This window comes from Falco biarmicus, chromosome 6, assembly GCF_023638135.1.
Source record: "Falco biarmicus isolate bFalBia1 chromosome 6, bFalBia1.pri, whole genome shotgun sequence".
In the NCBI taxonomy this organism is placed as follows: Eukaryota; Metazoa; Chordata; class Aves; order Falconiformes; family Falconidae; genus Falco; species Falco biarmicus.
In genome coordinates this window covers 42068897-42087959 of record NC_079293.1, presented here as the reverse complement: position 1 = coordinate 42087959, position 19063 = coordinate 42068897, and the positions used below count along the sequence as shown (strand labels likewise).

Genomic DNA, 19063 nt, shown 5'->3' with positions numbered 1-19063 from the left:
TATATTGTGAAATGGGAAAGGAAGATAGAGTTGAAGAAATGAAGAACAGTCCCTAAATAGCCAAATAACAAGTACAGGAAGAGAAAAAGTCTCTTTCAGACATAGTGAAAAACAATAGTAGCAGCATGCTATTGCAGTATTTCTGTCTTATGACTGAGTTGAACCCAAGGCCAGGTGTGGTGTGGGGTCTGACAGCTGGGGAGAGCAGCGTGTGGCAGAGTCTAGAGGGGTATATGCAGCATATTTATCTCTGTTTTCCTCACAGATAAACAGTGAAGAAGAAGCTAATGAGAATGAAACAGAGTGGCTTATGGAGGAAATCGCAGCACCGAATCAAAGAACAGCAAAAGGAGGGCAGGAGAATGGTCACATTACTACCAAGTCTGTTACATCTGAAGCCTTTACCTCTCTCCATGTAGATGACCTGGACAGTGAGGATGAAGTATTAACTATTCCAGATGTAAAGATTCAGACAGGAAGAGGACTAGACAAAAGCAAACACCCACAAAAGAAGCCACCCAGTCTTGGCAGTGATAAGAAAGCTTATTTGCTGAATGGGGGAAAGGAAAGGAAAGCAAAAGACAAGCCAGGCCAGCAGCAGGCACAGAACTCTACAAATACAGTATCGTTTCATGATGATAGTGATGAGGACTTGTTGAATGTTTAATAACCCTTCTCGTGCCTAATCAAATATATATAGAGAGAATTATATATAACGGGACAACATTTCCAACCAAATATGAGGACTTCAGCCTGAAAGATTTTTCTGAATTTTGCCTTTAACAAGAAACCATTGAAAAGGGAAGAAAAGAAAGATTTCTTGGTTGTTTACAATGATCTGTTCGGTAATGACTGGATTTCTAACATCCAGTTGGCTGAGTTATGTTGACTCTCTCTAGCCAGGACACTTTTTTTCTTTCTTTCTTTCTTTCTTTTTTTTTTTTTTTTTTTAAGGCTCAGATGCTAAATGCTTGCTTAAAAAAAAAAAGAGAAACCTTTGAAAGGAACGGATTTAACGGATTTAAGGCTTAATGAATCCCCTGGCTCCTGAGACTCAAGTTATCTGACTACTAGCATTTTAACTCCTTGTATTTATTGATCCTCACTACTCAGGTTTGCTTAATAGCAACACGTTCTTCCTGCCGGCAGGGTACTCTATGGGTTCATTTCTCATCGTAAGACAAGGAAAAATATAACTTGCGTGTGTTGGGATGATTTGATGTAAATTTTGGAACTGGTCTAATTTATCCTGTAAATTTGAATATCCATTCTAATTTAAACAGATCATTGGTTCAAAGGTATTGACTGAAAGGTACATTTCTATGTAGCTTTAGCCTGAAATGGTTGCTGTTCTTTGCATGATATTTTTTTTTGGTACTGGTCATATGACTGACTTCATCAGTATTTGCCTAAGCAGCTGACAAGCACCCAAAGATTTTTTTTTCTAAATTATGGCTGGACTAGGCCAACTGCATGAGAACCAGAGTTTTCAAGGACATAGAGGTAGAATTCCTGTAATACAGTCTGCGCTGCCCAGTTTGTCATCACCAAGAAAAGCCCAACAATTAGAGGAGCTTTAGTCAGCACAATGCGCCTCTCTGGTATTAATTACAAGAAAAAAAATTTTGGGCCAATGTGTCCTGATAGCCTAAGTGCTAGCTCTTATGGTATGGTCATGGCCATGGTCATTGATTTGAAATGTTGCTGGCAATGAATGCAAGTCAAATTTTCTCTAGCAGTCTTCTGCAGGTATTTCCTAAATTAAATTATGGGCGATGATGGGATTTCAAAGCATCATACAAGTCAGAATTTTTTTGAAACTTTTTCATTATTCTTTTTGGCTGGCTTGCTCAGTTTCAACAATGGTTTCTTTTTATAAAAACTCCATTTTGAATCAAAATAGTGTAATATAAAGTATTCAGCAATTTCAATAAAAGATATGAAGTGGGTATTCCAAATCCCACATCGCAAGTCTGGAATCTTTCTTACACTAGTCTGTAATGCTTCTCTTCAGTCTGGTGATACCGTGTTTTTTTGTGGTAGCCAATATCTTAATTGCATCATTGAAAATGAGAATCAGTGTTTACAAACATCAGAATATATAGGTAAGCCACAGTGGTGTATTCTTTTATTTTATCAGATTTGGGTTTTTTTCGTTGTGCATTGTTACCTGTGAAGCTGTAAATCAGTTTGGCTAAAGCTGCATCTTGTCATACTTAAAGAAGCATTTTTGTATTTAGCATTAGGTTAACGGGGGAATGAGAGGCTTGACAGTGTATTTTTAGTACTGTCTGTTACCATTGCAGCAGTTCTCTCGATGGATCTTGAAAAAACCTCCTCCCCTTCCCCAAGTCTTCAAGGCTGGCATCCTGGAGTTGTTTGGTCCATGAACTACTGCGTGAAATGACTTTCCACGTATAAATGTGTAATGCCTCCTGGTCTCTTCGTTGTGACTGTGCCTAACGAGGCTTAGGGAGAACAGAGGTACTCTGCCGGGGTGCTTCTGGGAGTGATATCGATGATGTATTTCTAATATGCAGCTGACAGCAGCAACTTCAGTGCCTGGTCTTGGAACTGTTGCTCTCTTGTATCTAGGATTAGTAGGCAGGCTGACTGAGTAGTAGTCTTACCTTGTTCAGAGCTGGATGCGTGACTTGCTTCACCAGACTATTTTTCTAGTAGAATGCCCTGCTTAACCATAGGGTGGGGAGTGTTAGAAGAATAGTTGGGACCAGACAAGTATGTAAAAATGACTGGGCCAAGAGCAGAAACCCTGCCAGTCATCAGCATGACACCCTGGGAGGTGTGTCCCTAAGATACCTCCCACATGGCACAGTGCCACCCAACCCCTGTCTGGACTGCGGAGAGGGTGGTGGGAGATCAGGAAAAAAGGTCCAATATGGATCTGACTTCTTCAGTTCATGTGGAACTTAGGCACACCATTGTCAACTGTTTAAAAAAAACAAAACACTAGGGGGGAAAAAATGGTGAGGTGTTTGGGTGTATTTTTAAGACACAGCCTAATGGCTTTAAGGACAAGGTGTAATGGTTTTAAACTAAAAGAAGGTAATTTAGATGATAGATTAGGAAGAAATTCTTTACTGTGAGGGTGGTGAGGCACTGGAACAGGTTGCCCAGAGAAGCTGTGGATGCCCCATCCCTGGAATTGTTCAGGGCCAGGTGGATGGGGCTCTGAGCAACCTGGTCTAGTGGGAGGTGTCCTGTCCATGGCACGGGGGATGGAACTAGATGATCTTTAAGGTCCCTTCCAACCCAAACCGTTCTGTGATTCACCTGCTCCCAGACAGGCTTTGATGCCCGTTTCCTTGGCCTCAGCTGACTGCACACAGCCTCCTGCTGAGGGAGGCTGTGGGGGTTAGCTGTGAGTGTGGGGGCTGCGGTGCACTCGTGTGTCCCTGTCCCCCTTTCTAGCTCCGTTTGGAGCTCCTGCAGCCATGGGGGTGAAAGTCTGGTGTGGGCTGGTGCTATGCTGGGCTTGCGGTAGCACAGCTGTAAGTGGCTGCAGGAGAGATGTTCTTGTTACCTTGCTGTAGCTGTCCCTGATGGAGAAGAGGAGGAGGTGGCACATCTGTGTGATGCAGGGAATGATCTTAGCGCGCTGCTCCACAAAGCAGCTTTCACAGCTGGTTAGGCCACTGTTGCTCTGATGTTCTCTGGGCAGTGAGACCAGATGAAGAACTGGTTCTGTTTCTGTCCCCAGGCCAGAATGGCCTCCTCAGCTGGTTTATTCTTTCAAGTGTATTTAGAGGTCTTAACAATTTTTGTGGATTGTTGCCTAAACTGTTCAAGTTGCTCTCCAGACCATTTTGCATTTTTTCCCCCATCTTTAAAATGTTACCTTCAGATGCATTTTTTTTTTCTGGTAGAAGCAGCTGTTGTCATTAAGAGATGTTGGAGTAGCTGGTATCTAGCCATAAGCAGCACAAGGTACCATTGGAGTCTGATGGAACTGGATTTATTTGGGGTGCCCCACAATGAAATCTACCTGAAGCCTTACAGGGCTTCTATGGTAAGAAATGCAGCTGATTTGGCCGTAAGTATTGTATATTACGGCTTCATACAGCTATCAATACAGCTACGCCCAGTGCGTAATTCCTTACTGAATGCTTTTTTTTCCATTGTGTCACTGCAAAAGTACGATCAGGTGAAAATTGTGTTCCTTGATATAGGTGAGGAGAGGTTTTCCTTGGAGGTGGAAGGAGTGTGGAGAGTAAGGAGCGAGACACATGATATTGGAGCTTGCAGAAAAGCTGTTCCTTTACTGTTACATGGCTCAACACACAGATGCTTTTATTTCACAGTGTACTTAGTGATTCTTCGTAGAGCCTGGTTAGTGAGCCTTATTCACATGTGGTGCTCAGCAACTGCTACACTAGACTTGTATGTTGGTGGAATTTTCCATCTACACTTGCTCCTTAAAATGCCTCTTTTGAGGCTGCCTTGCCTAATAAAAACCCCAAAACAAACAACTGAAGTTCTGTGGTTGGTAGGGGCTTTTCTGGTGAAAAGGAACATATATGCACTCTGATTAGGGGTTAAATGCAAATTCTCCCTGGGTGAATTAAGGTCTGATTTCAAATGAAAACTAAAAAATAAAGCTTGCAACATGTAGTTTAATAATTTATGGAGTTAGTCTTGACTTTTGGTCAAATGTCTTTGTCACTTACATTTGGTTGGCAGCAAAGCTATTTATCAGTGCTGCAGAGAAGGACCTAGATGAGGTTTTTGAGGGGGGTTTGATGCCAAAATGCCAACCTTAGATGACATTTTAGAGAATGTTGGAGAATTTGACAGGTTCCAGAAGCAAACCTTCTTTGTCCTGTGTTTGCTTTCTGCTGCCTTCACCCCAGTGTATGTGGGTGTCGTCTTCTTTGGGTTCATCCCGGAGCATCGCTGCTTCAGCCCCGGGGTGGCCGAGCTGAGCCAGCGCTGTGGCTGGAGCCTGGAGGAGCAGCTGAATCACACGGTTCCCGAGTGGGGCGGCCACGGGGGCGACTTCAGCAGCCGCTGCAGGAGGTACGAGGTGGACTGGAACACGACTGGCATCAGCTGCACTGACCCCCTCGGCAGCCTCGTGGGCAACCGGAGCACCGTCCCCCTCGGTCCCTGCCGGGACGGCTGGGTCTATGACTCCCCAGGGACCTCCCTCGTGACCGAGGTAAAACAAATGCCCCCTTTCCCGTGTTGTGGGAGAGGGTTGATGTAGGCTTGGCTATGTTAGAGACACCTGCTTACCTGGAGGAGGAATCCTTTCTCACTGTGAACTCATGCCGGGTGCTTTACAAGTTGTCTTCCCTCGGTCCTTGCTGTGAAGCGTTGCCTTGGCTGCTCGGGAGGCTTATATCTCTAGCTGGGGAGCAAAGCATATTTCAGCAAATAAATTCCCAGGCAGATAAAGTCCAGTTCTGAATGAAACTCCCTGCTGGTGAGAGGTCTGATTGGTGGAAATGTGTAAACAGCCCTGGTGAGGGAGCAGCAGCTCATGGCGCTGCAAACAAACCTGGCTGATCCCTGAGCAGGGACCTCCTGGGATCCACGCCCAGGCGTGAAGGTCTTGGTTTCTTTCCTTTTTCCTTTTCTTTCCTTTTTTTTTTTTTTTTTTAAATGAAGAAACTACTTTTAAAGTTGGTTTCAAATATCGTTGAATGGCAGTGGGGGGGGGGGGGGGGGAAGGTTATCACTTGCCACAATTAAACAGCTTAAGTCATGAATAAACTGTGGAAAAGCTGATGACTGTTTTATGTTCTCAGAAGCTGCTTGAATAAACTGAAAATGGTACTTAAGCTACTCAGAGTACTTCAGTGTTTCAGGTGCTTTAACTTTTAAAAATAAATTGGTATCTGGGATGACAAACTTGATTTCATCATAGAAAGTTCCAACAAATTTTGAGAGATAAGTGGAAGTCAGGATTCTTTCCCCCATATACCTAATGCAGTATTTCCCCCATATATGTATGTATATAATGCAAATACAGGAGTAGGTAAATTCTGTGCTCTAGCAACTTCAGAATTTATAGTCTTGTTAGAGGTTGGAGCTAGATTTTAGGTGGTGTACTGTGTGTACTTCTTTCAGCAAGGTGTGGACGGTGTGGTATTAAAGTGAGGAAGTGAGACGCCTCAAGTGAGGGTGACCCAGGACTTCTACAAAGGAGCAGTGCAGCAGGCACATCTCACTGCCAAAGGCTCAAGCAGATGCTGTGGACCAGGTGCCCCCACCATGACTTCTTGAGACTGTGGGAAGCTGAAAGCTTGCAGTCTGTGTGGGTTTGTGCAGTCACACTCCCACATCAGTCACCTTCTCTTTTCTTCTTAAGGGGCTGCGAGGGCAGTCCCATGGGATGCTTTCTTCACAGGATAACCAGAAACGAGCAAATATATGTGGGTACCCATGTGGTATAAAGCTTGGACTTGGATACAAAATATGTGGTCTCCAGACATATGAAGCTGTAGGACGATTTAGGGCAAAAGACCAGAGCAGGGAGAAAATGCCGTGGCCTCTGGGGCAGATGTAGAAACCTCCTCCCACCCTCCTTCAGGGAGCCAGTGCTCCACAGGACGTGGGGCAAGGCAGGCTTTTGCAAGCATCTGGGATACCTTTAGTGAAGGCATCACCCTTAGTTGTGAGGGGTCTGCAAGGGTATGAGGCAACCAGAACTGTTTAGACAGGTTCACCATCAGCCACAAAAAAAGCTGTTTGAAAAGCCTGGGTTGATCATCAGGTCCGTGCTGGTTTGGTCGACAAGACCTAACACAAATTAGGGTCCTCACATTGGCAGGTAATAATTTAATGACGAGATAAGACATGCATGGAAAATAACAGTAAACTGTTCAACAGCTGGATCCCATTTTTAATGTTGGGCACTTACGTCAGTAGGATTTCTGGGTGCTGATAAAAGAGGTGTTGACCAGAAACAAGTCTCCTTCGTTTCAGTTAGAGATTTAAACTTGTGGCTGTGAGCCAGCTCCTCATTTCACATTTCTGTTTCTACCTGTGGTTGATCCTTTAGTTTAACCTGGTGTGTGAGGACTCCTGGAAGCTGGACCTCTTTCAGTCTGCTGTGAATGCTGGGTTTTTTATTGGCTCCATAAACATTGGCTACATAGCAGACAGGTACGTGTGGGCTGACAGTAAAACCCTTTGACCTCGCTTATCGGTGTTGAGCAGCTAAGCCTAGATAAAGGCAGAGGAAGGTTGTGCAACTGCTACTACCTCTGCTCTTCTCAAAATAAGGTCAACCCCTGGATGTCCTGGTATGTCATGGTATGAAGAGCAAGTACTCTGCCTCTCAGGTCATACCTAGTGCTCTGTGCAAATATCCCGCTCCGTGCGTCCTGCAGAGCCCGTGAGGACAATTTCAGGACCGTATACCCCAAACTCCCTACCATGCCACACCAGAGCCCTGGGGTGTTAACCGAAGCCAGGAGATGCTGGTTTGGAGCCCCTCTTGATCTGTCACGCTCCATGTGGCTGCAGCTTGGAGACATCTTGCTTCCTTTGGAGAAACTTTGAAATAGTAGACACGGTGATTGCCAAATGGGTACAGCAGCAGTCACTGTGAAAAAGCAGGAATCCCTGTGTCCTGCCACGTTCAGAGGCAGCCACCCTAGCGCAGGTGGCTGGGGTTAAAAAGAAAGAAATGCCAGTATTTTAAGGCCCTTTTCCCTCCTGGTTCACCTCCTGCCTAGTTAGTACAGTGAAGTGCAGCCCACTCACAACAAGATCCATACATATGAGATTTTTGGTGATTAAGATTGTGGTACATAAATTTGTTATAAATCTGGTGCACGTAGATGTATCAGAATCACAATAACATGTACTTGGTTTTCACCCCCATTATAAAAAAGCAGATTACTAAGCCACCTGTTCTGAAATTCAGGGATAACAGTCACAGTCCAAATATATGTATATGTGGCGCTATGGTTCTTTAACTTGGGAAATTTTAATTTTTCCTGAAAGTCTTTGTGGAATTGCAGAGCAACTGGCACAGTAATTTTTCATTGGATGGAAAAGCAGATATGTGAGTAATGGGCTGAGAATAAAAGTCAGTATGTATCTATTCCATGTACAGCAAAGTTGGATTTTTTTTTTTTCCCCAAAAGGTGCACAAAGCTCTTAGTAGTTTAAGACACCTGTGTGTTCATGACTGGTGGTTTGCTTTACATGTATTATCTTCCAATTCAGGTTTGGCCGTAAATTTTGCCTCTTAAATACAATTCTTGCAAACATTGTCTGTGGAATTCTTCTTGTCTTCGTGCCCACCTACCTGTGGATAGTCATCCTCCGGTTCTTGCAAGGGCTGGTCAGCAAGGGCTGCTGGACTGCAGGCTACATCCTGGGTGAGTTCAGACCTTTTCCCAGGAGCAAAACTGGTTTTGAAGTTACTAGTTTCAGAAGATGAAAACAAAAAAACCCACCAAAGTACCAAACCCCTCAACAAAAGCCCCTACCCCATGGTATTTTATCAAGGAGTTTTCTCCCTCTTTGACTTCTCAGGACTGTTTCAAGCACTGTGCTTAGGGAGAAGCAACAGTAGCCGTCCAAGCTCAGGCAAGCGGCAGTACATTAGGGCTGTTACCTCCAGACTGGCTCTCCCCTTTGTGGATCTGGGCCCTGGGCTGCTCTCCCTCCCCTTGGGCACCGGCTGGGGAAGCCGATGGCTCCGGGGCAGATTGCGGCCGCTCCAGCACCTCGTGCTGGTCCTGGCAGGCGGTGAAGTCTGGCTCCGGGACAGCAGGGCTGGGGTGGCTCAGGATCACTTTCTGGTGCGTGGTGGAGCTGCCTGGGGCTTCTCTGGTGTGGAGCTCAGGCTCTGGTCAAAAATAGCCAAGATCAAGCGATCACCAAAGCAGCAAATTATTTTAAACGCTACCCAACAGAACCTTATCTGGATTAGGGTGTCAGGTGGCTCTGCCACATGGCGCTGGATAATCCACTTCATTGCGATAATGGTAAAAATGTAAATTGTTAACACCCTAAACTTCTGTTAAGTCTTTTAGCAGGGACATCTTGCTAATGCAGTTACCCAGATGTCTGATACAAATAAAATCAGCACACGTAGCCCACAGTCCAGACCATTTTCTGCCAAGACATGATTGTTCCTTCCTGTGCATGTTCTAGATGCTTGCTTGGCCTCTTAAATCTCTGCCTAGCACAAAAAAGATCTTCATCATCTCTTCTGGGGAAACTTCCTGCCATTTTAGAGCACAAAATCCCCTTCAGGACATTGACTTGCCCTATGCTGATACTTTCCCTCATTTGCACCTTGTTACTTCTGGATTCTCCTTGAAACTCTCTCATGAGAGAGGTGTCATGCAGAATCAGCCCCAAAGCCCCTTGAAATTTTATCCTCTCCCTAAGGGTGCCAATACTGCCTGCCCAGGGAAGGGTATAAGGACAGAGCAGCCTTGTTACCACACTTTTCCTGGGGCGCTTACCTACCCTTCAGCTGCTTTTGGCTCAGTCCTGTTGAGCCTGAGGAGGTGCCCTTGCCCCTGTGTGGTGTTTGGCCCTGCAGTATTAGCTAATCTGTGGCTCCAAAATGCAGCACTTTCTTCAGCTGCTAAATAACTGCTTTCCATTCTTTTTTAAATCAGTTTGCTTTCTTCAAATCACAGAACTGGATGCAAAATTTTGAGTGTGCTTGTGCCTGTCTGCTGGAATAATTGCTTTTAGCTCTGCATCAACAAGACTTAACCTGTGGGTCTATCCTGTGATGTGCAGTTGCGAAGTGCAGATGAGCCATGGTGCTGTCCTGACCAGCAAGCTCGATGCCATCCTGTGGTACAGGCGTTTCTCATACGCTTGGAGCCAGATGCAGGCTGAAAGGCTGCACTTAGAAAACAAAATATTCTGCTTTGTTATTGGGTTGGAGACATCATGTTAGATTTTTATGACAAAACCCATCTGTGCACTTTGAGGAATGTTTGATTTACTCAGAGGTTTCCATGACAGGGGACAGTACTGGATGCCTTAGGCCACTGCAAGAGCAGGAGCAGTTTTTTCTCCTCTGCTGGAGCCTGGGGGACCAAAAAGCAAACCTTCCTCTGCAAGCACCAGTGGATTTTGTCTGGAGGCTTCATGCCAGGAAGCCCAGGGATTAGCAAGACTGTTTCTTCAGGGTGTTAGCGCAGTGTTGGTCTTCCAGCCTCCCTGCAGAGCAAGTTACTCCTGTGCTGCGCAGTCGTGGCTGAGCTGTCATTCACCTGTCTCTGTGCATGTTTGCAGTGACAGAAGTTGTCGGTCCGAAGTACCGGAGGACAGTAGGCATCCTTTACCAGACGGCCTTCTCCGTTGGGCTCCTGGTCTTTGATGCCATCGCTTACGCCATCCCCCACTGGCGGTGGCTGCAGCTCACCGTCACCTTGCCGAGCTGCTTCTTCCTGCTCTACTACTGGTAAACAGGCTTTCCTTGTACCTCTGCCTACGACCCCAAAACCACTCTCCTGCTTCCTGAAGCTTGATACTGAGGGAGATCTGGCACTGCTTTTTGGTTGTGCACACCTTTTACAAGGTTCACAGCAAAAAGGAGAGGGAAATAAGACCCCTCAGCGACTGAGAGTTCATTGCATCTTAGCCTGTGCACCACCCCTGACTTGTGTTTAAAAGACGGACTACTTTGAAAAACACTTGGGAAGAGTGGTTTAATAACATCTATTATCTTTGTTAAGCATTTCATAAAGGAAAATAAATGCCTTGACATAATTTAGCAGATCCTACACTGAAAAGATGGTTATTGAGAGATTGTTGAATGCTAACGTAACTGTAACAGGTTGTTTACGTGTTCAAAAAAAGTTGCAGATTTTTCTGGTCTGTGGGTTCACCTTTATTTTAGATTTACTCCTCTCTTTTTGATTGATGTTTTTCAGTTGGAAGGCTTCCTGTTTTGGAAATTGTCTGCATAGGTTGAGAGGTTAGGAATAGTACAAAGACTTGTTTTCCTTTTGCCGTATTTGTGCATTGGTAAGCGAGCTCTAGCTTGTTTACTTCTTGTTAACCTGTGATGGCACAACTGGAAAACGGCTCCCTAAGAAGGAGACAGTTTGTGGTAAATGGGCTGAATAAAATGATAGCAATACTCCTGTTCAAAACTCTTCCCTGATTTACCTTTAGTAGATTCATGTCGGACTAAAGCTACTACCACAACTGCTCCTCTTCCCATTTCAGCGGTGGGATACGCTGCTTTTCCTGATGGAGGGAAGAGCACACAAATCAACGAACCCAACTCCCCACCTGCCTCTATTCAACCAAAGCACTCTCTGCAGTGTCTATACGTGGGAGCACTATGGGGGCCTTATGTTTTGGTATATGATAACATCCACTTGTGTTGCAGGTGCCTCCCAGAGTCTCCCAGGTGGCTGATATCTCAAGGAAAAAATGACAAAGCTATGAAAATTATCAGTGATATGGCTAAAAAAAATCAGAAAAAAATGCCTTCCCATTTTGAGGTGAGCTCAGGGTTTGGCTATACATGTAAGTAAGCATCATGACAGTCCCTTCTATCGGTTCCTCACAGCAGAAACTTACTGTACTCTGTACTTTGTACGGGCTCTTCTGCAGGACATTAATTTTGAAGAGGAAGATGGTGGAAAGCAGAGTCCCTCATTCATTGACCTCGTTAGGACGCCACAGATGAGAAAAAACACATTCATTTTGATGTACAACTGGTAAGAAGATGATATTGCAGAGCTGTTTTTGAAGCTCTGGCTTTGAAGGTGCCAGCAGGACACAGACCTCTGTTCTCTAACAAAGCTGGGATGCTCTTCACCTAGGTTCACAAGCTCCGTCCTCTACCAGGGGCTCATCATGCACATGGGAATAGCTGCTGGGAACATGTATCTGGACTTCCTCTATTCTGCACTTGTTGAATTCCCAGCCGCCTTCATCATCATCGTCACCATTGACCGAGTCGGGCGGCGCTACCCCTGGGCTGTGGCAAACCTGGTGGCTGGGGCTGCCTGCCTTGTCACAGCCCTGATCCCAGAGGGTGAGTCTCCTGCCCTAAGCCATGTGGTGGCTTCCCACCCTGGCATTGCCCCCTGGGAACAGCACCCACCTCTCCATCCCTTTCCTGAGGCCCCAGCCCCGAAGGTTCACAAACCCACACCTGCTGTCGGGTGCTGCCCTGTGACCTTCAGCAGTGCTCCTCGTGCTGCAGAAGTGAAATGAGGTTGATTTGTAGCACTGCTAATAATAAATCTCAAAGCACCTGGGTTCTCTGTGCTGCTTTGGGAAGGTCCCTGTGCCACAGATCTTGAGGTGCTGACTGTTCCCACCCCCTCATTCACACAGGTGAAACAAAGCCACTTAAAAACATCAAGTGACATGGGATCAGAAGTCCCTCTAAAATAACACTGGTGTATTCACACCTGCTAAATTGCTGGGATGCTTTTAAATGTGTTGAATGCATTTTCTCTGCAGACATACATTGGCTAAAAGTGATTGCTGCTTGCATCGGGAGAATGGGAATCACAATGGCTTTTGAAATGGTTTGCTTTGTAAACACTGAACTGTATCCAACATACATCAGGTAGGTGCATCCTTCTCCCCATGGGCGTTTGGCCTGGGAACAAATAGCGGAGGCCAATGGGTGTGTTACACGTTATGCTAAATTAAGTTATCCTCAAATGCTTCAGAGCTACAGGAGTACTGCTGAACATGAAGTAGGTGAAGCACAATTAAAATGCTTTAAAAAGGTACCTTAACACGGAGAGCAAATATACTTTAAGGCAAGTGAAAAACTCATGGACTGAACTAAAGGGAAAAGTGGAGAAAACCAGGGTGGATGAGGCATCTGAAGTCCCACGTAGTGCTTGGATTTGTCCTGTACAAGGGTCAGAGCTGTGACCTGCCCTCTTTCATCTCTAGTACTCTGACGCTGATGTGATCCCTTTGCTGTTGAACCAGGAACCTAGGGGTGATGGTCTGTTCCTCCTTGTGTGATGTTGGTGGAGTCATCGTCCCATTCATTGTCTACAGACTGGTGGAAATCTGGCATGATCTGCCACTGATAGTCTTCAGTAAGTGCCACCTTCCCGCCTTGTGGGCCACTCCTGGGGTGCAGCAGAGGGGGGCAAGTTTCAAAGGAAGGGAAAAGCCACTGAGGCAGTTGCCCCAAGTTCAGCAGAAGCCCCTTGCTGTCTCTGCAAGGTACAGCCTTCAGTTTATAACAACCTGGAGCTTGCTTATGCATTCGTGTCTCCTTTGCCCTTGCACTTTTTATTTTCCCTTGCATTTGAAAGGAAGTCAGAGGTGAATACAGGTTTGGCAGGTGGCAAAGGGCTGAGAAACATTTTGATGCGATTAGTATTTGATGGATTCAAATCTGATGAATTACTGCTCTTCTGAGAGGCATATTGTCTCAGTCCAGGAGCCAAAACTTAGATTTTCATGTAATTGCCTATTTAATGGAGTACAAGCGTGGCTGTTACACTTCAGCTTTTCTGACAGTCTGTTAACTGGCTATTCTCCAGCTGTTTGGAAAGAGGTTGGCAAATAAATGCAAGACAAGTGTTTGCAGACTAGGGACCTGAACTCTCAGGTCAGGGTCTGCAAAACTTTTCTGAATCTTTAGATCAACACGCTACTTGGAAAAATGTCTTGAATGGCAATGCACAGTTTTTGACAGACAGGACATTTAGGAGGGTGCTTAGCAGTTTTAAAATATAGACACCAAACATGTACAAAGTGGGTAAAAGCAATCATCAGTGGAGAAGTTAATCACACTGTGTAGGAGATAATACATCCTGTATGTATTTTCTAATCTTATGTGAACAGCAGAAAAAGTGAATGCGTTTCCTGGCATACTCCCACTAGAGAGGGTTCTTTCCTCTATAAAGGAGGGACTGTCTGTCCAGTCTGAGACGCCCCAGTTCAGTGCATAACACAACTGAACTTGGCTCATTGCTGTCTCCACGTGGCAGCCACATCCTCCAGGGATGGCACGACTGTTTTGCACACAGAGCCTTAATGCACACGTCTTGCATGAAGAACAAAATAAAATGCCATTTACAAGTCCTTTGTGTCAGGCAGTAGGAAGCGGGGTGTGTGCTAACAAGCTCTTTGCGCATCTGTTCAATTTGAAGCTGTTCTTGGTTTGTTTGCGGGTGGATTGGTGCTGCTTCTACCTGAAACTAAAGGAAGAGTTTTGCCCGAGACTGTTGAAGATGTTGAAAACTTCCATGGGTGAGTCAGGATGCTGAACTCTTAGCAGCTTTCACTTGAAATTGTGCAAAATCCCTGCCCAGAGCTCCCTAGGGAAGCCCAGGGGTTATCTGGCTGCCCCCTATGTTTCCAAGAAGTTGCTAGTGAATTCTCAGATTCTAGGTGGAGAGATTTTGGACCCTTACTGCTTGTCTACCTAGGCATCTGAAAACAAGCAGCATAGGTCTTTACTGGCCTGTGAATAACTTTACTAGTCTCTCAAACCTGCTGCAACACTCTTATAAATGTTATTTGTGCTTAAAAAACCCTAACAGTGGGACAGACAAAATGCAGTCTTGATAGCAGCTACTCATGAGGTGAGTGAAGCACCAGTATCTGCTAGGGAACCAGAGCAAACTTACAGAATTAGGTGCCCGTTTTCTTTGGGGCAGAGGCAGAGCAAGTGAAGAACTTGAACCTAGGTGCTCACTGGACGCCTTTTGCTCCTGGCTTGCTGCTCATGTCTTGTTATTCTTGCAGGCAAAGTGCTCCAAAGGCCAAAAAAATCTATCTCCATGTCCAAACATCAGAAGTAGCACATGACTGAAGAGGGCGTAATTCTTCCTGGACAGTCAACTTTAGGGCACTTAGCATGGAAAGGCAAACTGGAATAAATGCTCTCTCAAAAGGCTTGTCTTTTTTTTTTTTTTTTGTCTGCCTTTCCATTATTTACAATGTTTAGGGTTTTCTGATGGGATTGTCCCTATTCCTGCATAGCTGCTTCCCTCTCTGTCCACAGTAAGATAAATTTTCATACCAGCTGTGTATACCTCAACATGGTGACAAATGTCAACTTGGGGATGGTGGGTTCCGTTGCAACATAACTTTATAAGCCGCCATGAAGTCTGACTTTGTTTTGTCTTCTGAAGGGGCAGCAGAATATAACAGATCTACCTCTGTCATGGAACCAGGGCATGTACATGCACCAGCGTGCAGAATATTATTATAAAGTATGTGTTGAGACTCCAGTTGGGAATGACAGCTGCCAGGGGAGGGACTGAGAGTCCACCAGAGTCCTGCTCTACTGGAGGCTGAAGACAAAGCTGTATCTCTAAGTGTTTGGGGGGAGCAGCCCTGCAGGGTTCCCCCTTTGGACTGGGCTGGGCTGGGCTCAGGCTTGGGGACCTGCAGGACTCTGACCAGGGTTTTGGCCAGCGATCCAGTGCCTCAGGGAGAATTAGGGACAACACTGGGTCTTCCAGGGAATATCCAGCACCTTTCACAAATCTCCTAGTCCATCCCATTGAGCAAACATAACAGGCTCGTGTTTGCAGAGGAGAACAGGCACAATGGTACTGTGGCTCCCCTTCACTGTCTGTGTTGCTGGTCCCAGGCACTGCTGCACAACGCTGGTTTCAAAAAGGATGCTATAAGCAGGGCACAGGATAATGCTGCCCTTTAATGATCATCTGCAGTGAGAGATCTCCCAGCTGAGCAAAGCATTGCTGGACACAGACAGGGTGAAGTTCCCCAAGGATTGCTTCCCAGTGTGGCAGTATGGTGACCTTGCCCTTGCTTTCAACTGGCCTGAGCCAGTTAATGTTCAGTGTTGCTGCGAGGGCCTCAAAAGCAGGGAAGCATGTTGTCCAGTCAAGCAGGGCCATGATGAGGTTGCTCTGACAAGAGTAGTGACAGATCGGGAATGATGTGACTTTGGCCCAGGCAGTTGCAAAAGTGTTGCTTTGGGGTCAGAGGGGAACAAGCTGGTCCTGAGATGGGCAGGAGGGACAGTGGGGATGTAATTACATGTCCTGTGGGGCTGGCATCCTGCTGTGGCTGCAGAGATGTCTCTGCTCTGCAACAAAAGAAATCTGTCAGAACAGCTGTCTTTATTATAGTGCATTGATTTGAAAATTGTTGAAAGCTCTGCAGAAAGAAAATGAGGGAGGCGGCGAGAAGTCAAGCACAGCAAATACTGGGCTGGATAAATGAGTAACTACAGAAGGAGCTACAGACAGGGCAGGCTCTGGTGTGCCTTTGCTTCTCAGTCACCTACAAGTTATAATGGCGTTTGCTTCTGGTGGCACTTTAGTGAGCACAAGGGCAAATGTACTTCAGTTTCCTTGCTGGTGACCTTGTCCATTCAGGGGTTGCTGCTTGGAGTTGGGAAGTCAATGAAACATCTCAGATATGGTCCAACTGCACGTGGTTGCTCTCAAAATGCAGAAAGCCTTTTGTCTTGGGCATGCCGTAGGAGTGGATCTCCTCTGGGGTGTGAGACGAGTTCAAGTCCTGCTGTAGATAAAACAACAGTTTGCCAGATTCTCTTCCCCTTAATAGCAGCTGAAGCTTGTCTGCTCCTGGGGCTGCTGGAGCTAACCAGCTCAGGGGCAGGGCTGTCCCTGGAGCTTGGGAAGGAGCATTTCAGTGCCTGACCATTGTCTGGCTCAGGGAACCCAGGGAGCACCTGGACTGGGCCGTGCCCAGGTTAATGAAAGCGTCACTGGCCTTTTAAGAAGATCCTGTTCCTCACCCAGCTACTTAGAACTGGACTGTGTAAGGACTGTGCCTGAAGAGAATATAAAATCTCCATGTTTGAGGGTACCCACCAACCTTCAATAACCAGGTTTTGGAAAGCATTGCTCCATTACTTTTACAAAGTTTCTGGTGTTCTCCCTGGCATCATCTGATGGACAGACTGGCTGCAGTTGTGGTGCAGGGCAGCACCTTCTAAGCACTGTTTTTGTCCCCTGCCCTCAGCACCGATATACAACCACCACCACCACCTGAACATAGTTGTTATTTGGAGACTCCAGTGTTAATTTTGTGCCATCAAATGTGTCCAAAGCCTCTGTGATGTATCAGAAGGTTGTTAAAGCTTCTTGTCTGCAAGCTGTAATCTTAACATGGTTGTTTTATCAAGGTGTTCTTGTGTGCATGTGTTCAAGAATTGCTGGAAAATCACACCCTACAGGCCAGTGCAAAGTTCATGTGGTTTCCAGTTCTCCTGTTTATCATATGATCAAAAGATGCATGTGCTAGCTTTTATTTGCAACTTGCTCCAATCCCATCCCTACTGTATGGCACTGTGTGATCCTACATTCTGTAAATGTTTTAAAATATGAAGAAATAGGGCCTTTTCCCAGAACTGGAACTGGTCAGGAGACAAACCCAAATCCAGAGAATATACACAAGTTGATGAATATTGCGTGAATCACATTTTAAATGCTTTCCAAGGGCTGTGCAGATGACCACTCAACCTTCAAAAGCTCTAGAGCAGTGAATTTCATGTTATCGAGGGAGATCTACTTAAAAATCCATATCCTATTTTGGCTCATCTTTCCCCCTTGTGTCAGCCCTTACCCCTTACAGCTGTTTTGGAGTTGACCATGTAAAAAAACAAACTCATGGCATCAGTAAGCCCACTGCATGTACACAAACATGGGTATGCTTTAATATGCAGGGCATAGTGTCCTGTTAGTGTTCGTGCTGCTCCTGGTGGGTGGCCGTGGTGCTGCTTTGTCCCCCTGTCCTGTTACTGATCCTTAACAAAATCGTAGTTGCACACAGCCCCCCCACCTCCATGTCCTGAGGCTTCGCTGCCTCCAACTCCTCTTCACCCTCCTTTTTGCTTTCCAGCTTGCCAAATATGCAGCCAAATTCTGAGATGCCAAAGCTTAAAAGCCAGTCTGGTCTTAGAAGTGCTTCTTTTTCATACTTATTTCTCTGGAAGAGGAGGAGCAAACAGGGAGGGCAGAGGGGCTTGCGGGTGCCCAGGGCTCCTGAAGTTGGCTCTGCAGCAGCAGTGCTCGCTGCCGGGCAGCAGGAGCTGTCTCACGAATCTGATCTGCTGGGCATCAGGAGTCATAGACCGACTGACAGAACCCAGATTTTAAGGGGTCTAAGGGGGAATTTTGGCAGTTAATTCACTACTGCCTACATGCTTGCTTTCATGCAGAACCAGTTGTAGCTTGGAGGAGGTGGGTTGGGCTCAGGAGCGCACTCCTGCTTGCTGCAGAGATGAGCTGTGAGTGAGCAGCCTGACGAGAATTTTAGTTCTACAACAAGCAGCAGAAAGTGTTCCTTCATGATTTTCCCAATCAAGCCGTACAAGTCATTGCTGCCAGATGCCCTGGATTGCCAGAAGTATGAATGTGTTCAGAAGGCAAAGAGAAAAATTTGTGGAAGGATGGTCCACAGGGGACTGAAGCAGAAATGTGGGCAGATGACCTCTGGCTCAGGAAGTCCCTGAGCCGCAGACTGCTGGCAGCTGGGAGTGCAGTGGGGACAAGGTCACCACGTTGGTCTGGCTCATCCACTGCATCTGGGGCTGAGGGCTGGGCTTGCTATGGCTGCTTCTGCCTCCCTGCCCCAACAGAGGCAGATTTGTGGCAAAATGGGTCCTTACTTGGGGACAGGTTCTGAATTCAGAATATGAAGATAAATCATTTTTTCTTTGCTTCTCTCTTGCCTGCAGAAGGAAAGGAGAAAAGGCAGATGATGCTCCTGGTGGATAACAGCATGGTACACCAAATAATCCATGTGCTTACATTCACTGAAGACTAGGTTTAACGGGCATCTCATCACTGGCAATTTTTCAGATGAGGTTAGGTTATTTTGAAGAGCAGCAGAATAAGGAGCAAATTGGAGACTTCCAGTGGCCTCGTTGCAGCTGTGCTGCTGTCTGGAAACTCTATCACAACAGCAGTGTTACTAACTTCAGCTCCGACACTTCCTGCTGTAAAAACTGTTATTTGAAGTGGTTGCTAAAGTAACATCTGGGGGTGTAGTTACATGTATGGACTTCCTAATTGTTCCTAGGGGCAAGCTCTCCTTGTTTTACCCTGTGCTATGTTGCCATCTCTTTCTGGCCAGGCTGCGTCCTTTTCCTCCCACACCTCAT

At 46.0% G+C, this 19063-nt stretch overlaps 3 protein-coding genes across 6 annotated transcripts in view; 2 read left to right on the top strand and 1 right to left on the bottom strand.

The window, feature by feature from the left end:
* Window positions 1–1971, top strand: part of IGF2R (insulin like growth factor 2 receptor) — a 60908-nt gene extending 58937 nt beyond the window's left edge. Inside the window, exon 48 of the mRNA XM_056342556.1 lies at window positions 266–1971. Coding sequence (XP_056198531.1) covers window positions 266–667 — 402 coding nt within the window. The 3' untranslated portion in view covers window positions 668–1971. The remainder of the gene's footprint in view (window positions 1–265) is intronic.
* Window positions 1972–4036: 2065 nt separating this feature from the next.
* LOC130151019 (solute carrier family 22 member 2-like) overlaps window positions 4037–19063 on the top strand; it is a 17078-nt gene continuing 2051 nt past the window's right edge. The window contains exons 1-12 of one of the 4 annotated variants that reach the window (XM_056342559.1): window positions 4037–4354; window positions 4872–5179; window positions 7028–7131; window positions 8203–8357; window positions 10246–10414; window positions 11351–11465; window positions 11578–11684; window positions 11790–12004; window positions 12439–12547; window positions 12925–13037; window positions 14103–14202; window positions 14701–14849. In XM_056342559.1, the coding sequence (XP_056198534.1) occupies window position 4354; window positions 4872–5179; window positions 7028–7131; window positions 8203–8357; window positions 10246–10414; window positions 11351–11465; window positions 11578–11684; window positions 11790–12004; window positions 12439–12547; window positions 12925–13037; window positions 14103–14202; window positions 14701–14767 (1563 nt within the window). In that variant the 5' untranslated portion in view covers window positions 4037–4353 and the 3' untranslated portion in view covers window positions 14768–14849. Of the gene's footprint in view, window positions 5180–7027; window positions 7132–8202; window positions 8358–10245; window positions 10415–11350; window positions 11466–11577; window positions 11685–11789; window positions 12005–12438; window positions 12548–12885; window positions 13038–14102; window positions 14203–14700; window positions 14850–19063 lie in introns of those variants that run through there. The other 3 variants (XM_056342557.1, XM_056342558.1, XM_056342560.1) reach the window with 3 other exon arrangements.
* The window catches only part of SLC22A2 (solute carrier family 22 member 2), a 17578-nt gene continuing 13379 nt past the window's right edge, over window positions 14865–19063 (bottom strand). Inside the window, exon 11 of the mRNA XM_056342561.1 lies at window positions 14865–18631. Within this exon, the coding sequence (XP_056198536.1) occupies window positions 18565–18631 (67 nt within the window). The 3' untranslated portion in view covers window positions 14865–18564. The remainder of the gene's footprint in view (window positions 18632–19063) is intronic.